General features: G+C 40.1%; 1 protein-coding gene across 4 annotated transcripts in view; it reads right to left on the bottom strand.

The window, feature by feature from the left end:
• SLC4A8 (solute carrier family 4 member 8) overlaps positions 1–21,317 on the bottom strand; it is an 829,308-nt gene that overhangs the window by 40,180 nt on the left and 767,811 nt on the right. For 3 of the 4 annotated variants that reach the window (XM_049783361.1, XM_049783360.1, XM_049783362.1), the window contains 5 exons: positions 7,365–7,511; positions 5,955–6,055; positions 2,123–2,297; positions 1,343–1,476; positions 1–162 (listed from right to left, as the gene is read on the bottom strand). The exon at positions 1–162 is cut by the window's left edge and continues 84 nt beyond it. In XM_049783361.1, coding sequence (XP_049639318.1) covers positions 1–162; positions 1,343–1,476; positions 2,123–2,297; positions 5,955–6,055; positions 7,365–7,511 — 719 coding nt within the window. The remainder of the gene's footprint in view (positions 163–1,342; positions 1,477–2,122; positions 2,298–5,954; positions 6,056–7,364; positions 7,512–21,317) is intronic. The other variant, XM_049783363.1, reaches the window with a different exon arrangement.

Genomic DNA, 21,317 nt, shown 5'->3' with positions numbered 1-21,317 from the left:
TAGATAAAAATAATACAAATCAGAGAGGCAAATGCTTCTTCAGTGAAGCGGGTAATGTAGCAGACAAGGGAACTGGCATCAGTCGCCACAAGGACAATACACAGGAAAGCGGTCCACAGTCCGATACAAGCTCGCAGTGAGAGGTATGAAAGAGCATAGTCTCTGAAACAACAAGAAGGCCATCAAAAGGCATGAATAATAGCAACAAATGAAGGGAGATAGGGTGTAAAATATGGTTAATCCATCTCATAGAAATCATATCAGTAGTGTGACCCAGCTAATCTCTAATTCCCTTCATGTCTACATGCTGCTGAGACAATTGTGATAAAAATCTTATTCATAGATGTTATTTTTCAAAACAAAATTGTGGAAAGTGGGGGTCAGAGAGATAGGACAGAGGGTAGAGAGCGTGCTTACATGCAGCTGACATAGGTTCTACTCCTTCTATCCCTCATGGTCCCATGAATCTGACAGGACTGATCCCTGAGTACCACCAGGTATGGTCCAAAAATAAAACAAATAATAAATGTGCAAAAAGGAATTGCACTACACATTTTTGTCATCACCATTCAATGCAGTTATGATCTTATTATGTAGTTAAGAAAAGGGGACTGGTCCTTTATTTATGTCTAATAGAAAAATATTTCACAGGAAAGCTAAGCAAGTCACTACTAACTCTAGTAACCAGAATATTAAGGGTGACTATATTAAGCAAAATTAAAAATTGACTTGAAATGAAAATGAAGTAGTTTAAATTACCTAGGAAGGCTTTTATAAATATGGATTCATTATACTGATCATTTCACAAGTATATAAACATCAGTTCATTATGCTATATACACTTATAATTGATAAAAATATATTTTACATAATTTATATATAATACTATATATAATATTTTAATAAACAAATTAAGTGGGAGAAGGACATCAATAATAACTGAGAGACATTAGTCAAATTTTTGAAGAGTAGGAGATTTGCTATTTTAGGTATGGTACTTTTTGAAGAGAGGACAATAGACCAAATAATATTCTTCCTTCAGATATTTTTTGCTTTTTGGGACATTTTTGGCTCACAGCCGGCAGTATTCAGGGGTTACTCTTGGCTCTATGCTCAAAAATCGCTCCTGGTATATGGTCCAGGGGACCATATGGGATGCCGGAATTCGAACCACTGTCCTGCGTCTAAGGCAAATGCCCTACCACTGTGCTATCTCTCCGGCCCCTTCCTTCAGTTTTTTTTTTTTTAATAGCTCAAATAGTTCCTGTCTGTCTCTACTCACTGGCATGCACTAAAAGAACAACAACCACTCCCAGTTAACAGCATTCAGAAAATGTCTTACTTGCAGAATTTGAATAAAATCTTTTCAAACACAAGCACTGGCCCAGTACTTCCCAGGATGGTGAGAGCCTGTCCTGCAAACAAGGAATATGCAATCCCAGTCATGGAAGCTCCAAACAAGGATTCAATTGCACTCTAAGAGGGTAGAAGAGAGGAAGAGAGAAAAATAGAAAAGAGAAAAAGAGAGGGAGAGGAAGAGAGAGAAAGAAAGAGATTATTACTGAGTTCACAGTCCATCTGTAACAAGTAATGTGGGCTTATTTATATTTCTGACCTACCTAGCTCTAAACTGCATCCTGACAAATTATTTTTATCATCTAGGATTAATGTATAGAAGTACTGCCACGTACTTCTAAAACTAAACATTATTACTTTCATCACTCAGGTGCCCAAATTCATCTACATAAATTCCTCAACTAGGTCTTGTTCTACAGTGACTCAATGCAAAAAATCCAGAAACTACAAGATACCATTCTTATTCCAAACTATCATATGGAGTCATCTTAGATCTTACTTTCAAATGTTATCAATATGTCATTTTACACGTTAGTATGATTTTTAATGATCAATCATCTACAGAAACTGATAGTAAATATTTCATATATTAAATATTTCATATAAATCAGAAGACCACAGAAATATATAACATAATTCTTAGTACAAACATATAGAAAGATGTCCCCGCCCCTCCGTATACCCCCAACATGCTTCTGTAGACTAGCTCTGATCCAATATTTTAAGTCTTGTTTTGGGACCATCTGAAGTAGTTAAAATTCCTTACTATGCGTCCCTCAGTAGCTTCTCCAAGCAATCCTCCAAAGGTGATAACAGGTGACATGCAGGCACAGTACAGGAACAGAAAGGAAGCCAAACACTGTAAGCTGAGTGCATCCCGGTAGTCGCTCCAGTACCAAGGGGCTTTTCGCTTGACATCCAGCACCAAGCCCCCAAATAGGCTGTGAAAACATGGCAGACAAGCCTCTCACAAAGTCCCTCTTTCACAAAAGCATACAAACAGCACACATTTGAAAGCATTTCAGGTAATACTTTGGTTCCAATTTGATCCCCAATACAGGAGATCTCTCTGGGATCAGCAAATATTTTATTTGTAGTCAAGAACATACATAATTTTGAATAGTTATCCTAAGTAGTAAAATAATTTCTTTGGGTATCCATTTTATGCATTCAATGAAAAGTTCAAAAAAGTAACATGCAATTCAATATTAGCTCCAAACTTTAAATCTAAGCTATTGGGGAAGAAATATACAAAATTAATTCAAGATATTAAAATTATTAGTTATGGTTCTAGATAAAAGGCCCCATGCAACTTCCTACTTTTAATACATTAGCATAATAATTTATTCATGCAGTTGACAAGTAGTAGCAGATACTTGGTGCTGTGCCAGGTATAGGAAATGCAGGAGTGAGCAAGACAAGCACAGCCCTTCTCTCCAGGACAGCAGACTAGTGGAGAAGATAGCAGCACAGATTAGGGAGGGGCCTTTGACAATGACTCAGAAAGTGAACCAGGAGTTAACCATCAGAGACAAAGAAAGTAGTATGAGAAATAACTAAAGTAGAGTTTAAATGTAATGTTCAAAGTACTCAAAGGTCATGACTGGGAGCAGAGATTATAGTGCAAAGGGTTGGAGGGCATGCCTTGCATGCAAGAAGCACTGATAAATCTCTGGCACTACATGGGCCATCCTAACACCACTGGATATAGCCCTAGAGGACTCCAGCATCAGTGTAGGCCTGATTATTAAACTAGGTGGCCAGATGGTCAAATCCTCCCATAAGGATTTCTTGGGACCTTGTATATCCTGCCCTCCCTCACCCTCGCTCAAATCATGGCTGGATAAAACAAAAGGGTGTCAGTGGGGAAAATACAAATAGATAAGCCTGGAGAAACTAAGTTACATAGGCTTTATAAGCTGCTTTAAAGTACTAGAAATTTATCTAATGTTAAGTTACTAAAGGTTTATGGGCAGCATTCAACACAGAGTGGAAAGTATCACTGTGGTAGGTTTATAAACAGGCCATGCATTAAAACCAAAGGACGTAAACTGGGATGAGAGGTGAATGAATCCAAGGAATAGATGGTAGAAACAACAGTACTTAGTGATAAGACTTCAGGACCCCCTTCTCCACTTCCAAAGAATAGGACAGATCAAAGTAATACTGCATACTATACCAAGCAACGTATAGGACTTATATGCAAAGAGAAGGCTTAAGTGCCAAGTCCAACAGGAGTGACCCAAACATTTCCCTCCTTTTTCCAGTCACAAAATCACCAATGAGGGGTCTGAGCAATAGCACAGCATTGGGCACAGCCTGGTGTCACCCAAAAACCAAAAACAAACAAACAAACAAAAAGAAACCTGAAAACAAACAAAAAAAATCACCAATGACCTCTTATTCAGGGTATTGTTTTTCAAGAAAAATCTCTCAGCAATAATAATCCTCATTCCACTGAGGCAAACTCATTGAGAAACTACAATGATTGTTAATCCCTTGGATACTAGAACCAGTTCTCTTTCTCCATTTCAATGCTTTATCTCTTAATAATAGGTATAAAGGTGAATTCAGTGCAGACACTGTTCTGTCAGGCCCACTTGTTCTTAGGTTTGAGTAGGCATAGTTGGGATTCACTCTTCATCAATTTAAAACAGCAACATCACTCTAGGTCTAGGCTAAGAGGATAGAATCTAGGTCACTATTGTGACCTCTGTAGGTCTTATTTTGTTTTGGGAGTATACCAAGAGATGTTCAGGAGACAAGGGGGCCATTCCTGATGATACTTTGCCAAGCAATTGGGCCTGGTGGTTCAATATTAAAGTTATAGCACTCTTCAGGCCTTACAGTAGTAGTGTCCACTAGGGCCATGTTGATATCACTGGAGGGCCTCTAGAGCCAGACCTAACAGTGGTTGGGGCCTCTAAGACTACACTCAGTAGTGAGGGGGCAGAAACAGATGGAAGGTAAGGGTGTTGCATTATATAGTGTCACAGCTCAAACTCAGATCGTGGTGCATGCCTGGTAAACATAATTTAGGCGAAGCACTATTAATAAGGTTTAGCTTCAAGCATAGAATTCTGTTGAAGGCCTTAGAATGAGAAACCAAGGATCTAGTTTGTAATCAAGTTTCTTTGTCTTGTTTTCTCTTACAGTTAAACAGCCCTTCAAGAACTTTATAGGAAAAAGATACAATTTTTAGGGCAAGATTCAAATATGTTTGTGTCCCTAGCTAATATATCTGTATTAACATAAAGTGAATAATACTTAATTCCCAATGAGCTGGAGATAAGGCACTTGCCTTGAATACAATGGACTTGGTTTGACCCCAATACCATATATGGCCCCTGAACATTACTAGGAATGATCCTTGAGCTCAGAGCCAGAAGTAGTCTCTGAACACCAAGTGTGTTCACACCACTAAGTGTGGTCCAAACACCAATATACCATACATCACACACACACACGCACAGACACACACACACACACACAAGCACACACACACAAATAAATTACCAATGACCTTCCTCTGAAGAGTATAATTCCAAGAGAAGTTTTTCTGCAATAGTAATCTTCACCCTACCAAGACAACCTGGAAAGCTACAATAATTGGGCCTTAGCAAGGAACTGATTGGCCTATACTTAGTATTACAGAGAGTAGCTCTTAGCTTTGAGCACTGCTAAAGAAGACCCCCAAAATAATTTGGCTTAGAAGATTAGATTGTCTATTTGAGGTATATGCATATCCCTAAAACAATACATTTTTACAATTATAAGTGATTGTTGCTTGTTTTTGGGGGGCTGCATTCCAAATAAATCCTGAGTACCTGGCTCTGTACTCATAGATCATTCCCAGTAGGTTCAGAGAACCTACAAAATACCAGGATCAAACCCGAGTGTGCTACATGAAAGAGATTGTATAACAAATAAATCTCTAGAAGGGAATTTATTAAGTTCAAATAATATTTATTCCATAACTAAAGACTTCCTGCTATATAATAGGCATATACCTATTCATTAATCAGATATTGAATATCTAATCTGGTTAGGGCACTGTTTACTGTTCTGGGTACTAGGACTAGAATGAAGTCCCTAACTTTATAGAGCTAACAATCTAGCAGAAAAGACAAAGAATCAAGCACTAATAATAAAGTCTGATTAAGGCTGTAATGAGGACATGGAGTGGGTTTGCGTATAGAAAGGCAGGCAAGGGGAACAAAACTCAAAGGTGTGATACCATTAAGCAAGAACACCTAACCTCATTCTATAGAATCCTAGAAGTCTTTCCAAAAGATGTGACACCTAAAGCTGAGACAAAGGATAAAGTAGCCATTAGCCAGGAAACGAAGACGGGAGCAGTATTCAAATCAGAAGGAACAACTTATGGGAAGGACTAGTGGTGAGAGAGAACATGGTAGGTGGTTTAAGAAACTTAAATAAATGAATACACTATTTTATCTGTGCAGAACAGTGTTTCCATTTGAAAAGTCATCCCCTGCCAATAAGACAGATAAGATTGAAAACAAACAGTATGACTCATTCCTCTACAAACTTCTGCCCACTAAGCAGTATTAGCTGTGAAATACCCAGGACCTTACCGCCCAGTACGCTGAAGCTCTGGCCCACTGTGGCCCCCATGTGGTTCCGGCTCTATGTGGCAAACATTTCCATTTGGAACTCCAGGCATTTTCCTTTTCTCCTATTAACAGAGGAGAAAATTAACAAATCTCAAAAATAGTGAAGTCAGCTACCCATTCTCCTGTTAAGGGTACAATAATACTGAAATAAACGGCCAAGAGCCAAAATAACCAATGCTGTAACCAGTATTAGTCTTCAATTACATTTATTAGAGTTAAGTTTATTTCCTGGGGTGAAAAAAAATCCACAATTTTTCTTCTTCACTAATACCAAACTCTGTCTTGCTCAGAAACAGACATGACCTAAATTTCAGTTCTGAATCTGTCTCCATGTTATCTTATTTTTAATTTAAATTTTAGAACAGCTTTACATCAAATTGTGTTTCTCATAAAACTAAGTAAAGTAATATAGATCTTCAAATAAAGTCATTTCATTTATGTCATTTAGTTACATTAAGAAAAGATAAAAATCTTAGCCAACATTGTACTGAACATTATTCAAGGGCCTTGTTTCCAAAAATATCATTTCACTTAACATTAAAGTTTCCAGTATATAGACATATATAACACATGACAATGTGTGAAGACTTACTGAACATATTTTGGGATGTTGTTTGGAACACTGACTGCCTAGTATTTATTATGCAATAGGAGTTCTCTTCTCATTTATAACCTCCAAAAAGTATGAGAAACTCTATTTGGCCTATACAAAATGCTCATTGCATTTAATGGTTTTATTTATTATTACATATTATACTCCCAAGAAATGTTCTCTCTTTTCCTCTTTGCCCTTCAACATTAATCTTAGGCTTAAAATTGATTTAAAACTTTGAGCCAGAGCAACAGCACAGAGGTAGGGCCTTTGCTTTGTATGTGGCTAACCCAGGACGGACCTGGGTTCAATCCCTAGTGTCCCATATGGTCCCCTGAGCCAGGAGCAATTTCTGAGCACATAGCCAGGAGTAACCCCTGAACGTCACCAGGTGTGCCCCAGAAACAAACAAAGAAACAAGCAAAAGACCCTTGGAGCCAGATAGATGGTATAGTGGGCCGGATATTTATTCTCTGGCACCCCATATGGTCCTTTGAGCACAGTCGGGAGAGATCCCTAAATGAGACACAGCTCTGACCACAGCTGGGCATGTCACAAAAACAAACAAAAACAAGATTTAAAATTTAATCCTCCTCGATAATTCTCATGAGCTAAGCCAATATGTAACTGGATATTCATTTTTATCAGTGTTATAACACTGCAGCTACTCCAAAAATAGAACCACATTTTAATATAATTAGCATATACCCTCTTGATCTTTATTTGTCCATAGTGGACACTCAGTAAGTGATGACTAAGCTACCAATTGTGTACATTACCTGGGAAGGAACATACTTGGGTGGTTCAATTCTAATTGAGGGGTCCCACTCCCCTGGAGGGAGCACTGTCACCTGGTCTAGGAACTCATCAATCCCTGCCAGGAGATCATCTCGCTCTTTTGCCTTATATGCCACGTCATGGAAAATCTACAGAGAAGAAAAAAATCCTCAAGAAAGCTAAAAATTTACTTAGAATAAAGATAAAACATAACTTAAGTAATTACCAAAGAGAGACTGAGTGATAATACCAAGTAGTAAGCCCTTGGTGTAGGCCAAAAACAATAATAAGACAAAAAATAAATAATCACTAGTGCATATATGGTAAAGGACTGATATAACCTTTTAATTTGTGGGTTTTTTTTTTTATTTAAACACCTTGATTACATACATGATTGTGTTTGGGTTTCAGTCATAAAAGGAACACCACCCATCACCAGTGCAACATTCCCATCACCCAAGTCCCAAATTTCCCTCCTCCCCCCCTAACCCCCGCCTGTACCCTAAACAGGCTCTACATTTCCCTCATACATTCTCAATATTAGGACAGTTCAAAATGTAGTTATTTCTCTAACTAAACTCATCACTCTTTGTGGTGAGCTTCCTGAGGTGAGCTGGAACTTCCAGCTCTTTTCTCTTTTGTGTCTGAAAATTATTATTACAAGGGTGTCTTTCATTTTTCTTAAAACCCATAGATGAGTGAGACCATTCTGCGTTTTTCTCTCTCTCTCTGACTTATTTCACTCAGCATAATAGATTCCATGTACATCCATGTATAGGAAAATTTAATGACTTCATCTCTCCTGACAGCTGCATAATATTCCATTGTGTATATGTACCACAGTTTCTTTAGCCATTCGTCTGTTGAAGGGCATCTTGGTTGTTTCCAGAGTCTTGCTATGGTAAATAGAGCTGCAATGAATATAGGTGTAAGGAAGGGGTTTTTGTATTGTGTTTTTGTGTTCCTAGGGTATATTCCTAGGAGTGGTATAGCTGGATCGTATGGGAGCTCGATTTCCAGTTTTTGGAGGAATCTCCATATCGCTTTCCATAAAGGTTGAACTAGACAGCATTCCCACCAGCAGTGGATAAGAGTTCCTTTCTCTCCACATCCCCGCCAACACTGTTTATTCTCATTCTTTGTGATGTGTGCCATTCTCTGGGGTGTGAGGTGGTATCTCATCGTTGTTTTGATTTGCATCTCCCTGATGATTAGTGATGTGGAACATTTTTTCATGTGTCTTTTGGCCATGCGTATTTCTTCTTTGTCAAAGTGTCTGTTCATTTCTTCTCCCCATTTTTTGATGGGGTTAGATGTTTTTTTCTTGTAAAGTTCTGTCAGTGCCTTGTATATTTTGGAGATTAGCCCCTTATCTGATGGGTATTGGGTGAATAGTTTCTCCCACTCAGTGGGTGGCTCTTGTATCCTGGGCACTATTTCCTTTGAGGTGCAGAAGCTTCTCAGCTTAATATATTCCCATCTGTTAATCTCTGCTTTCACTTGCTTGGAGAGTGCAGTTTCCTCCTTGAAGATGCCTGTAATGTCCTGTAGTGTTTTGCCTATGTGCTGTTCTATATATCTTATGGTTTTGGGGCTGATATCGAGGTCTTTAATCCATTTGGATTTTACCTTTGTACATGATGTTAGCTGGGGGTCTAAGTTTAATTTTTTGCAAGTGGCTATCCAATTGTGCCAACACCACTTGTTGAAGAGGCTTTCCCTGCTCCATTTAGGATTTCCTGCTCCTTTATCAAAAATTAGATGGTTGTATCTCTGGGGAACATTTTCTGAGTATTCAAGCCTATTCCACTGATCTGAGGACCTATCCTTATTCCAATACCATGCTGTTTTGATAACTGTTGCTTTGTAGTACAGTTTAAAGTTGGGAAAAGTAATTCCTCCCATATTCTTTTTCCCAATGATTGCTTTAGCTATTCGAGGGTGTTTATTGTTCCAAATGAATTTCAAAAGTGTCTGATCCACTTCTTTGAAGAATGTCATGGGTATCTTTAGAGGGATGGCATTAAATCTGTATAATGCCTTGGGGAGTATTGACATTTTGATGATGTTAATCCTGCCAATCCATGAGCAGGGTATGTGCTTCCATTTCCGTGTGTCCTCTCTTATTTCTTGGAGCAGAGTTTTATAGTTTTCTTTGTATAGGTCCTTCACATATTTAGTCAAGTTGATTCCAAGATATTTGAGTTTGTGTGGTACTATTGTGAATGGGGTTGTTTTCTTAATGTCCATTTCATCCTTATTACTATTGGTATATAGAAAGGCCATTGATTTTTGTGTGTTAATTTTGTAGCCTGCCACCTTGCTATATGAGTCTATTGTTTCTAGAAGCTTTTTGATAGAGTCTTTAGGGTTTTCTAAGTAGAGTATCATGTCATCTGCAAACAGTGAGAGCTTGACTTCTTCCTTTCCTGTCTGGATTCCCTTGATATCCTTTTCTTGCCTAATCGCTATAGCAAGTACTTCCAGTGCTATGTTGAATAGGAGTGGTGAGAGAGGACAGCCTTGTCTTGTGCCAGAATTTAGAGGGAAGGCTTTCAGTTTTTCTCCATTGAGGATAATATTTGCCACTGGCTTGTGGTAGATGGCCTTCACTATATTGAGAAAGGTTCCCTCCATTCCCATCTTGCTGAGAGTTTTGATCAAGAATGGGTGTTGGACCTTATCAAATGCTTTCTCTGCATCTATTGATATGATCATGTGGTTTTTATTTTTCTTGTTATTGATGTTGTGTATTATGTTGATAGATTTACGGATGTTAAACCAGCCTTGCATTCCTGGGATGAAACCTACTTGATCGTAGTGGATGATCTTCTTAACGAGGCATTGAATCCTATTTGCCAGGATTTTGTTGAGGATCTTTGCATCTGCATTCATCAGTGATATTGGTCTGTAATTTTCTTTTTTGGTAGCGTCTCTGTCTGGTTTAGGTATCAAAGTGATGTTGGCTTCATAAAAGCTATTTGGAAGTGTTTCTGTTTGTTCAATTTCATGAAAGAGTCTTGCCAAGATTGGCAGTAGTTCCTCTTGGAAAGTTTGATAGAATTCATTAGTGAATCCATCTGGACCTGGGCTTTTGTTTTTTGGCAGACATTTGATTACTGTTTTAATTTCATCAATGGTGATGGGGGTGTTTAGATATGCTACATCCTCTTCCTTCAACTGTGGAAGATTATAAGAGTCCAAGAATTTATCCATTTCTTCCAGGTTCTCATTTTTAGTGGCGTAGAGTTTTTCAAAGTAGTTTCTGATTACCCTTTGAATCTCTGTCATATCAGTAGTGATCTCTCCTTTTTCATTCCTGATACGAGTTATCAAGTTTCTCTCTCTCTCTTTCTTTGTTAGGTTTGCCAGTGGTCTATCAATCTTGTTTATTTTTTCTTTTTTTTTTTTTTTTTTTTTTAATTTTTTTTTTATTTAAACACCTTGATTACATACATGATTGTGTTTGGGTTTCAGTCATAAAAGGAACACCACCCATCACCAGTGCAACATTCCCATCACCCAAGTCCCAAATCACCCTCCTCCCCACCCAACCCCCGACTGTACCCTAAACAGGCTCTACATTTCCCTCATACATTCTCAATATTAGGACAGTTCAAAATGTAGTTATTTCTCTAACTAAACTCATCACTCTTTGTGGTGAGCTTCCTGAGGTGAGCTGGAACTTCCAGCTCTTTTCTCTTTTGTGTCTGAAAATTATTATTACAAGGGTGTCTTTCATTTTTCTTAAAACCCATAGATGAGTGAGACCATTCTGCGTTTTTCTCTCTCTCTCTGACTTATTTCACTCAGCATAATAGATTCCATGTACATCCATGTATAGGAAAATTTCATGACTTCATCTCTCCTGACAGCTGCATAATATTCCATTGTGTATATGTACCACAGTTTCTTTAGCCATTCATCTGTTGAAGGGCATCTTGGTTGTTTCCAGAGTCTTGCTATGGTAAATAGAGCTGCAATGAATATAGGTGTAAGGAAGGGGTTTTTGTATTGTATTTTTGTGTTCCTAGGGTATATTCCTAGGAGTGGTATAGCTGGATCGTATGGGAGCTCGATTTCCAGTTTTTGGAGGAATCTCCATATCGCTTTCCATAAAGGTTGAACTAGACAGCATTCCCACCAGCAGTGGATAAGAGTTCCTTTCTCTCCACATCCCCGCCAACACTGTTTATTCTCATTCTTTGTGATGTGTGCCATTCTCTGGGGTGTGAGGTGGTATCTCATCGTTGTTTTGATTTGCATCTCCCTGATGATTAGTGATGTGGAACATTTTTTCATGTGTCTTTTGGCCATGCGTATTTCTTCTTTGTCAAAGTGTCTGTTCATTTCTTCTCCCCATTTTTTGATGGGGTTAGATGTTTTTTTCTTGTAAAGTTCTGTCAGTGCCTTGTATATTTTGGAGATTAGCCCCTTATCTGATGGGGATTGGGTGAATAGTTTCTCCCACTCAGTGGGTGGCTCTTGTATCCTGGGCACTATTTCCTTTGAGGTGCAGAAGCTTCTCAGCTTAATATATTCCCATCTGTTAATCTCTGCTTTCACTTGCTTGGAGAGTGCAGTTTCCTCCTTGAAGATGCCTGTAATGTCCTGTAGTGTTTTGCCTATGTGCTGTTCTATATATCTTATGGTTTTGGGGCTGATATCGAGGTCTTTAATCCATTTGGATTTTACCTTTGTACATGATGTTAGCTGGGGGTCTAAGTTTAATTTTTTGCAAGTGGCTATCCAATTGTGCCAACACCACTTGTTGAAGAGGCTTTCCCTGCTCCATTTAGGATTTCCTGCTCCTTTATCAAAAATTAGATGGTTGTATCTCTGGGGAACATTTTCTGAGTATTCAAGCCTATTCCACTGATCTGAGGACCTATCCTTATTCCAATACCATGCTGTTTTGATAACTGTTGCTTTGTAGTACAGTTTAAAGTTGGGAAAAGTAATTCCTCCCATATTCTTTTTCCCAATGATTGCTTTAGCTATTCGAGGGTGTTTATTGTTCCAAATGAATTTCAAAAGTGTCTGATCCACTTCTTTGAAGAATGTCATGGGTATCTTTAGAGGGATGGCATTAAATCTGTATAATGCCTTGGGGAGTATTGACATTTTGATGATGTTAATCCTGCCAATCCATGAGCAGGGTATGTGTTTCCATTTCCGTGTGTCCTCTCTTATTTCTTGGAGCAGAGTTTTATAGTTTTCTTTGTATAGGTCCTTCACATATTTAGTCAAGTTGATTCCAAGATATTTGAGTTTGTGTGGTACTATTGTGAATGGGGTTGTTTTCTTAATGTCCATTTCTTCTTTATTACTGTTGGTGTATAGAAAGGCCATTGATTTTTGTGTGTTAATTTTGTAGCCTGCCACCTTGCTATATGAGTCTATTGTTTCTAGAAGCTTTTTGATAGAGTCTTTAGGGTTTTCTAAGTAGAGTATCATGTCATCTGCAAACAGTGAGAGCTTGACTTCTTCCTTTCCTATCTGGATTCCCTTGAAATCCTTTTCTTGCCTAATCGCTATAGCAAGTACTTCCAGTGCTATGTTGAATAGGAGTGGTGAGAGAGGACAGCCTTGTCTTGTGCCAGAATTTAGAGGGAAGGCTTTCAGTTTTTCTCCATTGAGGATAATATTTGCCACTGGCTTGTGGTAGATGGCCTTCACTATATTGAGAAAGGTTCCCTCCATACCCATCTTGCTGAGAGTTTTGATCAAGAATGGGTGTTGGACCTTATCAAATGCTTTCTCTGCATCTATTGATATGATCATGTGGTTTTTATTTTTCTTGTTATTGATGTTGTGTATTATGTTGATAGATTTACGGATGTTAAACCAGCCTTGCATTCCTGGGATGAAACCTACTTGATCGTAGTGGATGATCTTCTTAATGAGGCATTGAATCCTATTTGCCAGGATTTTGTTGAGGATCTTTGCATCTGCATTCATCAGTGATATTGGTCTGTAATTTTCTTTTTTGGTAGCGTCTCTGTCTGGTTTAGGTATCAAGGTGATGTTGGCTTCATAAAAGCTATTTGGAAGTGTTTCTGTTTGTTCAATTTCATGAAAGAGTCTTGCCAAGATTGGCAGTAGTTCCTCTTGGAAAGTTTGATAGAATTCATTAGTGAATCCATCTGGACCTGGGCTTTTGTTTTTCGGCAGACATTTGATTACTGTTTTAATTTCATCAATGGTGATGGGGGTGTTTAGATATGCTACATCCTCTTCCTTCAACCGTGGAAGATTATAAGAGTCCAAGAATTTATCCATTTCTTCCAGGTTCTCATTTTTAGTGGCGTAGAGTTTTTCAAAGTAGTTTCTGATTACCCTTTGAATCTCTGTCATATCAGTAGTGATCTCTCCTTTTTCATTCCTGATACGAGTTATCAAGTTTCTCTCTCTCTCTTTCTTTGTTAGGTTTGCCAGTGGTCTATCAATCTTGTTTATTTTTTCAAAGTACCAACTTCTGCTTTCGTTGATCTTTCGGATTGTTTTTTGAGTTTCCACTTCGTTGATTTCTGCTCTCAGCTTTGTTATTTCCTTCTGTCTTCCTGTTCTTGGGTCCTTTTGTTGAGCATTTTCTAGTTCTATTAGCTGTGTCATTAAGCTACTCAGGTAAGCTCCTTCTTCCTTCCTGATGTGTGCTTGCAAAGCTATAAATTTTCCTCTCAGTACTGCTTTTGCTGTGTCCCATAAGTTCTGAGAGTTTGTGTCTTTATTGTCATTTGTTTCCAGGAACCTTTTTATTTCCTCCTTGATTTCATCTCGGACCCACTGGTTATTGAGCATGAGGCTGTTTAACTTCCAGGTGTTAAAGTGTTTCTTCTGAGTCCCTTTGGAGTTCACAAATAATTTCAGAGCCTTGTGGTCAGCGAAGGTAGTCTGCAAAATTTCTATCCTCTTGATCTTATGGAGGTATGTTTTATGTGCCAGCATGTAGTCTATCCTGGAGAATGTCCCATGTACATTGGAGAAGAATGTGTATCCAGGTTTCTGGGGATGGAGTGTCCTATATATATCCACTAGGCCTCTTTCTTCCATTTCTCTCCTCAGGTCTAGTATATTCTTGTTGGGTTTCAGTCTGGTTGACCTGTCCAGTGTTGACAAAGCCGTGTTTAGGTCCCCCACAATTATTGTGTTGTTGTTGATATTATTTTTCAGATTTGTCAGCAGTTGTATTAAATATTTTGCTGGCCCCTCATTCGGTGCATATATGTTTAGGAGAGTGAATTCTTCCTGCTCTACGTACCCCTTGATTAATATAAAATGTCCATCTTTGTCCCTTACAACCTTCCTGAGTATAAAGTTTGCATTATCTGATATTAGTATGGCCACTCCAGCTTTTTTATGGGTGTTGTTTGCTTGGATAACTTTTCTCCAGCCTTTTATTTTGAGTCTATGTTTGTTCTGACTATTCAGGTGCGTTTCTTGTAGGCAGCAGAAGGTTGGATTGAGTTTTTTGATCCATTTAGCCACTCTGTGTCTCTTAACTGGTGCATTTAGTCCATTGACGTTGAGAGAAAGAATTGTCCTGGGATTTAACGCCATCTTTATTTCAAAATTTGGTGTGTCTTTTGGGTAGTCTTGTCTTAGATTAGGTCTTTCAGTTTTTCTCTTAAGACTGGTTTTGTGTCTGTGAAGTTTCTGAGCTGTTTTTTGTCTGTGAAACCATGTATTCTTCCATCAAACCGGAAAGTGAGTTTTGCTGGGTATAGTATTCTGGGTGAAGCATTCATTTCATTCAGTCTTGTCACAATATCCCACCACTGCTTTCTGGCATTGAGCGTTTCTGGTGACAGGTCTGCTGTAAATCTCAGGGAAGCTTGCTTGAACATGATTTCCCCTTTTGATCTTGCTGTTTTCAGAATTCTGTCTCTATCTGTGGGATTTGTCATTGTGACTAGGATGTGTCTTGGGGTGGTTTTTCTGGGGTCTCTTTTGGTTGGTACTCTTCGGGCATGCAGGATTTGATCACATATATTCTTTAGCTCTGGAAGTTTCTCTTTAATGATGTTCTTGACCATCGTTTCTTCCTGGAAATTTTCTTCCTGGGTCTCTGGGACTCCAATGATTCTTAAGTTGTTTCTGTTGATCTTATCATAGACTTCTATTTTCGTCTGTTCCCATTCTTTGACTAATTTTTCCATTGTCTGCTCATTTGCTTTAAGTTTTTTGTCCAATCTCTCCTGCTGTATGGAATTGTTATGTATCTCATCTTCCACAGCACCAAGTCTATTCTCAGCTTCTGATACCCTGTCCCAGAGCTTATCCATTTTGTCATTCACTTCGTTTACTGACTTTTTCAGTCCTGTTAGTTGACATGTTATTTCAGTTTGGAGTTTTGTCATTTCTGCCTTCATATTTTCTTGGTTCTTATTAGTGTTCTGTTCAACTCGATCCATGGTTTCTTGGAGTCTGTTGAGCACCTTCCATATTGCTAGTCTAAAGTCCTTATCTGAGAGGTTGATTAGTTGTTCAGTCATTATCTGGTCCTCAGAATTGTCATCTTCATTCTCTATGTCTGATGCTGGCCTGCGTTGTTTCCCCATTGTCACACTTGTATTGTGGGTTTTTCTACGTGTTGTAGTGGTATTCATTGTCTATATGATGTAGGCAGCACACTCCTCTGGCTCCTCCCTTTCTGGATGGGCTGACTTGCCTCTAAGGGAGGGGAGTCCTCCGTGGATGAAGCCTCACACTGGGTCAAATCTTAGGCCCGAGCATGCAACAGAGAAGACAGTCCAGAGAGAAATGTTTGCTTCTGTGATATAGCGCCGTTCTTAGTGTGATTTTTCCTTCTTGTTGCAATGGAGTTCTTTCCTTAGAAAGAGTGCACGGCCGCGTAGCGAAGCGGAGCGGCCGTGCTCCTCTGAGCCTCTTTTTGCCCCACTCGCAAGAGTTTCACGCAAGAGGACAGTAGACAGACATAGACAGGTCACACTCACAGTCTTTCACAGCTGAGCCCCACTGGGCCGGTGTACTTTCGCGGATTTTCCCCGCCTGGTGTCACACACAGGGAGCCAGCTTTTGCAAAGGATAGCCGGCTTTTATGCTCTGAAGTCCCTCCCTGAAAATGGCGTCTGGGCGAGCGAGGTTTCTGGAGGCTCTTTTTGCCCCACTCGCAAGAGTTTCACGCAAGAGGACAGTAGACAGACATAGACAGGTCACACTCACAGTCTTTCACAGCTGAGCCCCACTGGGCCGGTGTACTTTCGCGGATTTTCCCCGCCTGGTGTCACACACAGGGAGCCAGCTTTTGCAAAGGATAGCCGGTTTTTATGCTCTGAAGTCCCTCCCTGAAAATGGCGTCTGGGCGAGCGAGGTTTCTGGAGGCTCTTTTTGCCCCACTCGCAAGAGTTTCACGCAAGAGGACAGTAGACAGACATAGACAGGTCACACTCACAGTCTTTCACAGCTGAGCCCCACTGGGCCGGTGTACTTTCGCGGATTTTCCCCGCCTGGTGTCACACACAGGGAGCCAGCTTTTGCAAAGGTTAGCCGGTTTTTATGCTCTGAAGTCCCTCCCTGAAAATGGTGTCTGGGCGAGCGAGGTTTCTGGAGGCTCTTTTTGCCCCACTCGCAAGAGTTTCACGCAAGAGGACAGTAGACAGACATAGACAGGTCACACTCACAGTCTTTCACAGCTGAGCCCCACTGGGCCGGTGTACTTTCGCGGATTTTCCCCGCCTGGTGTCACACACAGGGAGCCAGCTTTTGCAAAGGTTAGCCGGTTTTTATGCTCTGAAGTCCCTCCCTGAAAATGGTGTCTGGGCGAGCGAGGTTTCTGGAGGCTCTTTTTGCCCCACTCGCAAGAGTTTCACGCAAGAGGACAGTAGACAGACATAGACAGGTCACACTCACAGTCTTTCACAGCTGAGCCCCACTGGGCCGGTGTACTTTCGCGGATTTTCCCCGCCTGGTGTCACACACAGGGAGCCAGCTTTTGCAAAGGTTAGCCGGTTTTTATGCTCTGAAGTCCCTCCCTGTAAATGGTGTCTGGGCGAGCGAGGTTTCTGGAGGCTCTTTTTGCCCCACTCGCAAGAGTTTCACGCAAGAGGACAGTAGACAGACATAGACAGGTCACACTCACAGTCTTTCACAGCTGAGCCCCACTGGGCCGGTGTACTTTCGCGGATTTTCCCCGCCTGGTGTCACACACAGGGAGCCAGCTTTTGCAAAGGTTAGCCGGTTTTTATGCTCTGAAGTCCCTCCCTGAAAATGGTGTCTGGGCGAGCGAGGTTTCTGGAGGCTCTTTTTGCCCCACTCGCAAGAGTTTCACGCAAGAGGACAGTAGACAGACATAGACAGGTCACACTCACAGTCTTTCACAGCTGAGCCCCACTGGGCCGGTGTACTTTCGCGGATTTTCCCCGCCTGGTGTCACACACAGGGAGCCAGCTTTTGCAAAGGTTAGCCGGTTTTTATGCTCTGAAGTCCCTCCCTGAAAATGGTGTCTGGGCGAGCGAGGTTTCTGGAGGCTCTTTTTGCCCCACTCGCAAGAGTTTCACGCAAGAGGACAGTAGACAGACATAGACAGGTCACACTCACAGTCTTTCACAGCTGAGCCCCACTGGGCCGGTGTACTTTCGCGGATTTTCCCCGCCTGGTGTCACACACAGGGAGCCAGCTTTTGCAAAGGTTAGCCGGTTTTTATGCTCTGAAGTCCCTCCCTGAAAATGGTGTCTGGGCGAGCGAGGTTTCTGGAGGCTCTTTTTGCCCCACTCGCAAGAGTTTCACGCAAGAGGACAGTAGACAGACATAGACAGGTCACACTCACAGTCTTTCACAGCTGAGCCCCACTGGGCCGGTGTACTTTCGCGGATTTTCCCCCTGTGGGTTTTTTTTTTTTAATCCACAGGGATAAGCCAGATGGTAGGAATCTATCAGAGATAAACACATCCTATTATATTGGGATGACATATCATCTGCAACTCAAACCCACCCTATATCCCTTATGCTCTCAAAGAATGCATTCAAATGTCATCTTTTTCTATGTCAACCAATCATAAATCTCTGTTTTTTTATTTGTATTTAACATATAGGCATTTTAAGAGTTGGAATGATAGTACTGCATGTATAGTGCTTGCCTTGCATGAGGAGAGCCTAGGTTTGACTCCCAGTACTATATATGGTAGCCCAAGTCTGATAGGAATGAACTCTGATCAAAAAACCAGGAGTAAGGCTCACAATTTGAAGCTCACCACAAAAAGTAATGAATGCTGTTAGAGAAATAACTACATTAACAACTAGCATGACAATGTTAAAGAATGAGAGAGGCAGAATGCCTGTCGCGATACATGCAGGGGCAGGGGAGAGGGGGCATTGGTGGTGGGAATGTTGCACTGGAGAAGGGGGGGTATTCTGTTTATGACTGAAATACAACTATGAACATGCTTGTAATCATGGTACTTAAATAAATATTTATATATATACATATATATAAGTATATATAAAGAAGTACAAGAATAAAAAGAGAAAATATATAAATGTGTAAGAGGACAAAAGGAGAAATTAAAGAACTGAAGTAAAAGAGAACTATATATTAATTTATTCATTTGTTAATATAAAGATAGGGCTGGACAACAATAAGACAAAATCAGAAAACGTGTCACCCTTTGATCTGTGCAAAAGCCAAGATCGCTATATACAGATGACTGGTTGTTACAACCAGGACTGGACAGTACGCATCCCGGGACCAACAACAGCAACAGCAACGAAAAGCTTTAGCCTAGCTTTTGGTCTACGATGTGTTCAACAAACAAGATCTCCAACTCCAGAGGTCTGACTGAGACAACCGCAACTGAACGGGTCTTCCGGAAACATAATGAAAGTCTTTATCCCAGGTTCCATCCTAGGAGCAACATAATGACCAAGACCACCAACTATAGAAGATGGATTAAAACGACACTGAAGAAGCAGAACTGCTAGAACCACAAAGAAAGACTTCATCATAAGCTCCATTCCTTGAGCTGCACAGTCACCAAGATCTCTAGATACAGAGGTCTGATTTTACCATCCAAGATGAAGCAGAAGTCTTCCATACACCACAAAAGCACCGAGGAGAGAGTAAATGATCATGCAAAGAGTCTATAGTTAATCCCATGACAATATACTTCAGGGGTGGAGAAACCCTGTTTCTCCTAGGCCAAAGGAATTCCCTCTATAATATCCCCAATAGTTAATGTGCCTATGCAGGGGGAAAAAGAAAAAAAAAAAGCACAAAATAATCATTTTTCCACATATTTATTTATTGATTGATCAATTTTTTGACATCTTTATTTTGGTGTAGATATTAAAGTTGATGTCTCTAATTTTACTTTATTTTATTTTACCTTATCTTTCTCTTTCTTTTTGCACTCCAGCATGATTTGATTTCAGAACCGAGACTATTGTGTGGTGCTTGTCTTTATTGCTGTAGTGCTCACTGGATATTTAATTTGATATTTCTTTCTGTATTGCTGTGGTGTTTCTATTATCTTTTTCATGTCCTCTCTCAAACTGAGGTTGAAAGCCACTAGAAGGACTCTGCCTATTTTCAGCATATTTGACTTCTTTTTTTTTTTAAATTAATAAATTTATTTTTTCTTATTTTGTACCCCATTCTATTGTTTTTCTTTCCTACCAACAAAACCACATAACACGATTTATCTAGCTCTGCCTCTTAAATAGAGGGGGAAACAAGGGAGGGTACCAGGACCAAACAGATATATGAACACTAATAGTAAGCTAGACAAAGAGGAGACCACCTACTCTAGCAGCCCGGGGGATGATGGTGGGGTACATGGGTTGCAGAAAGGGAAATGGGATGGGGGGAGGACAAATTTGGTGATGGGTATTCCCCTGAGTCAATGTTAATATGTACCTAAAATACTACTGTGAAAGATATGTAAGCATTATGATCAAAATAGAAATTAAAAAAAAAAAGATAGGGCTGGAGACATTTTAGAAGGTCAATGGCATACTTTGCATGCAAAAGACTTCAGTTCAATCCCTGGCTCTATTTGCCCTCTTCCAACAACATTGAGTATAGCCCTGAAGGTCTCCTGGAGCACTACCAAAGTCGTACTGGTAATCCCAAGGCTACATCCTTAGGTCATAGTAGTGAATTGTCAAGTATTGTCAAGAGTAGGTTCTTGGCCCCCTAAACACTGCTAAAGAGCCCAAAAAGGGAAGACAAGTCATAATGTAGAGCTGAATAATTCTACTTATTCCTCAAAGAATAGGAATATCTTTTTAATAATATTAATAATAGAATAGTTTTCATCTAAAGATGCATGTGAAAAAAATTCTGAACATAATGAATTGATAGATGGAATTAAAAAAGGTGCTCCACACAGATTAGCCTACCTTACCAGCTAACGACAAGACAAAACCAGAAGACTTGGCACCCTTTGGTAGGTCCAAAAGCCAAGATCGCGATTTACAGATGACTGGCTGATAGAACCACGACCAGACTGTACACATCTTGGGACCAATAAAAAAGCCCTAGTTTAGGGTTTGAATTATGACCTGCACAATAAGCATGATCCCCAGTCCCAAAGGTCCTGCAGAGACAATTGTAACGGAATGGGGCTTCTGGAAGCACAAAGAAAGACGCTAACCTAGGTGCCATCCTAGGCTCAGTGCAAAGCCCAAGATCACCAACCACAGAAGATGGATTAAAATGACACTGAGGTAACAGAACCTCTAGAATCACAAAGACTGACTTCATCATAAATCCCATCTCAGGATCTGTGCAGATACTGAGACCTCTAAACACAGAGCTCTGATTGTATCACCCTGGACAGAACAGAAGTCTACCAAACACAAAAACGCCACCGGGAGAGTAAATGATCCTGACCAAAGTCTAGAGTTGATCCCATGACAGTATACTCCAAGGACGGAGAAACCCCATATTTCTTAGGCCAAGTGAATTCCTTTTCAAATGACCCCAATATTTACTG

Source organism: Suncus etruscus, chromosome 11 (genome assembly GCF_024139225.1).
Source record: "Suncus etruscus isolate mSunEtr1 chromosome 11, mSunEtr1.pri.cur, whole genome shotgun sequence".
In the NCBI taxonomy this organism is placed as follows: domain Eukaryota; kingdom Metazoa; phylum Chordata; class Mammalia; order Eulipotyphla; family Soricidae; genus Suncus; species Suncus etruscus.
The sequence above is the reverse complement of the archived record's forward strand: the minus strand, read 5'-3'. Positions and strand labels throughout refer to the sequence as shown.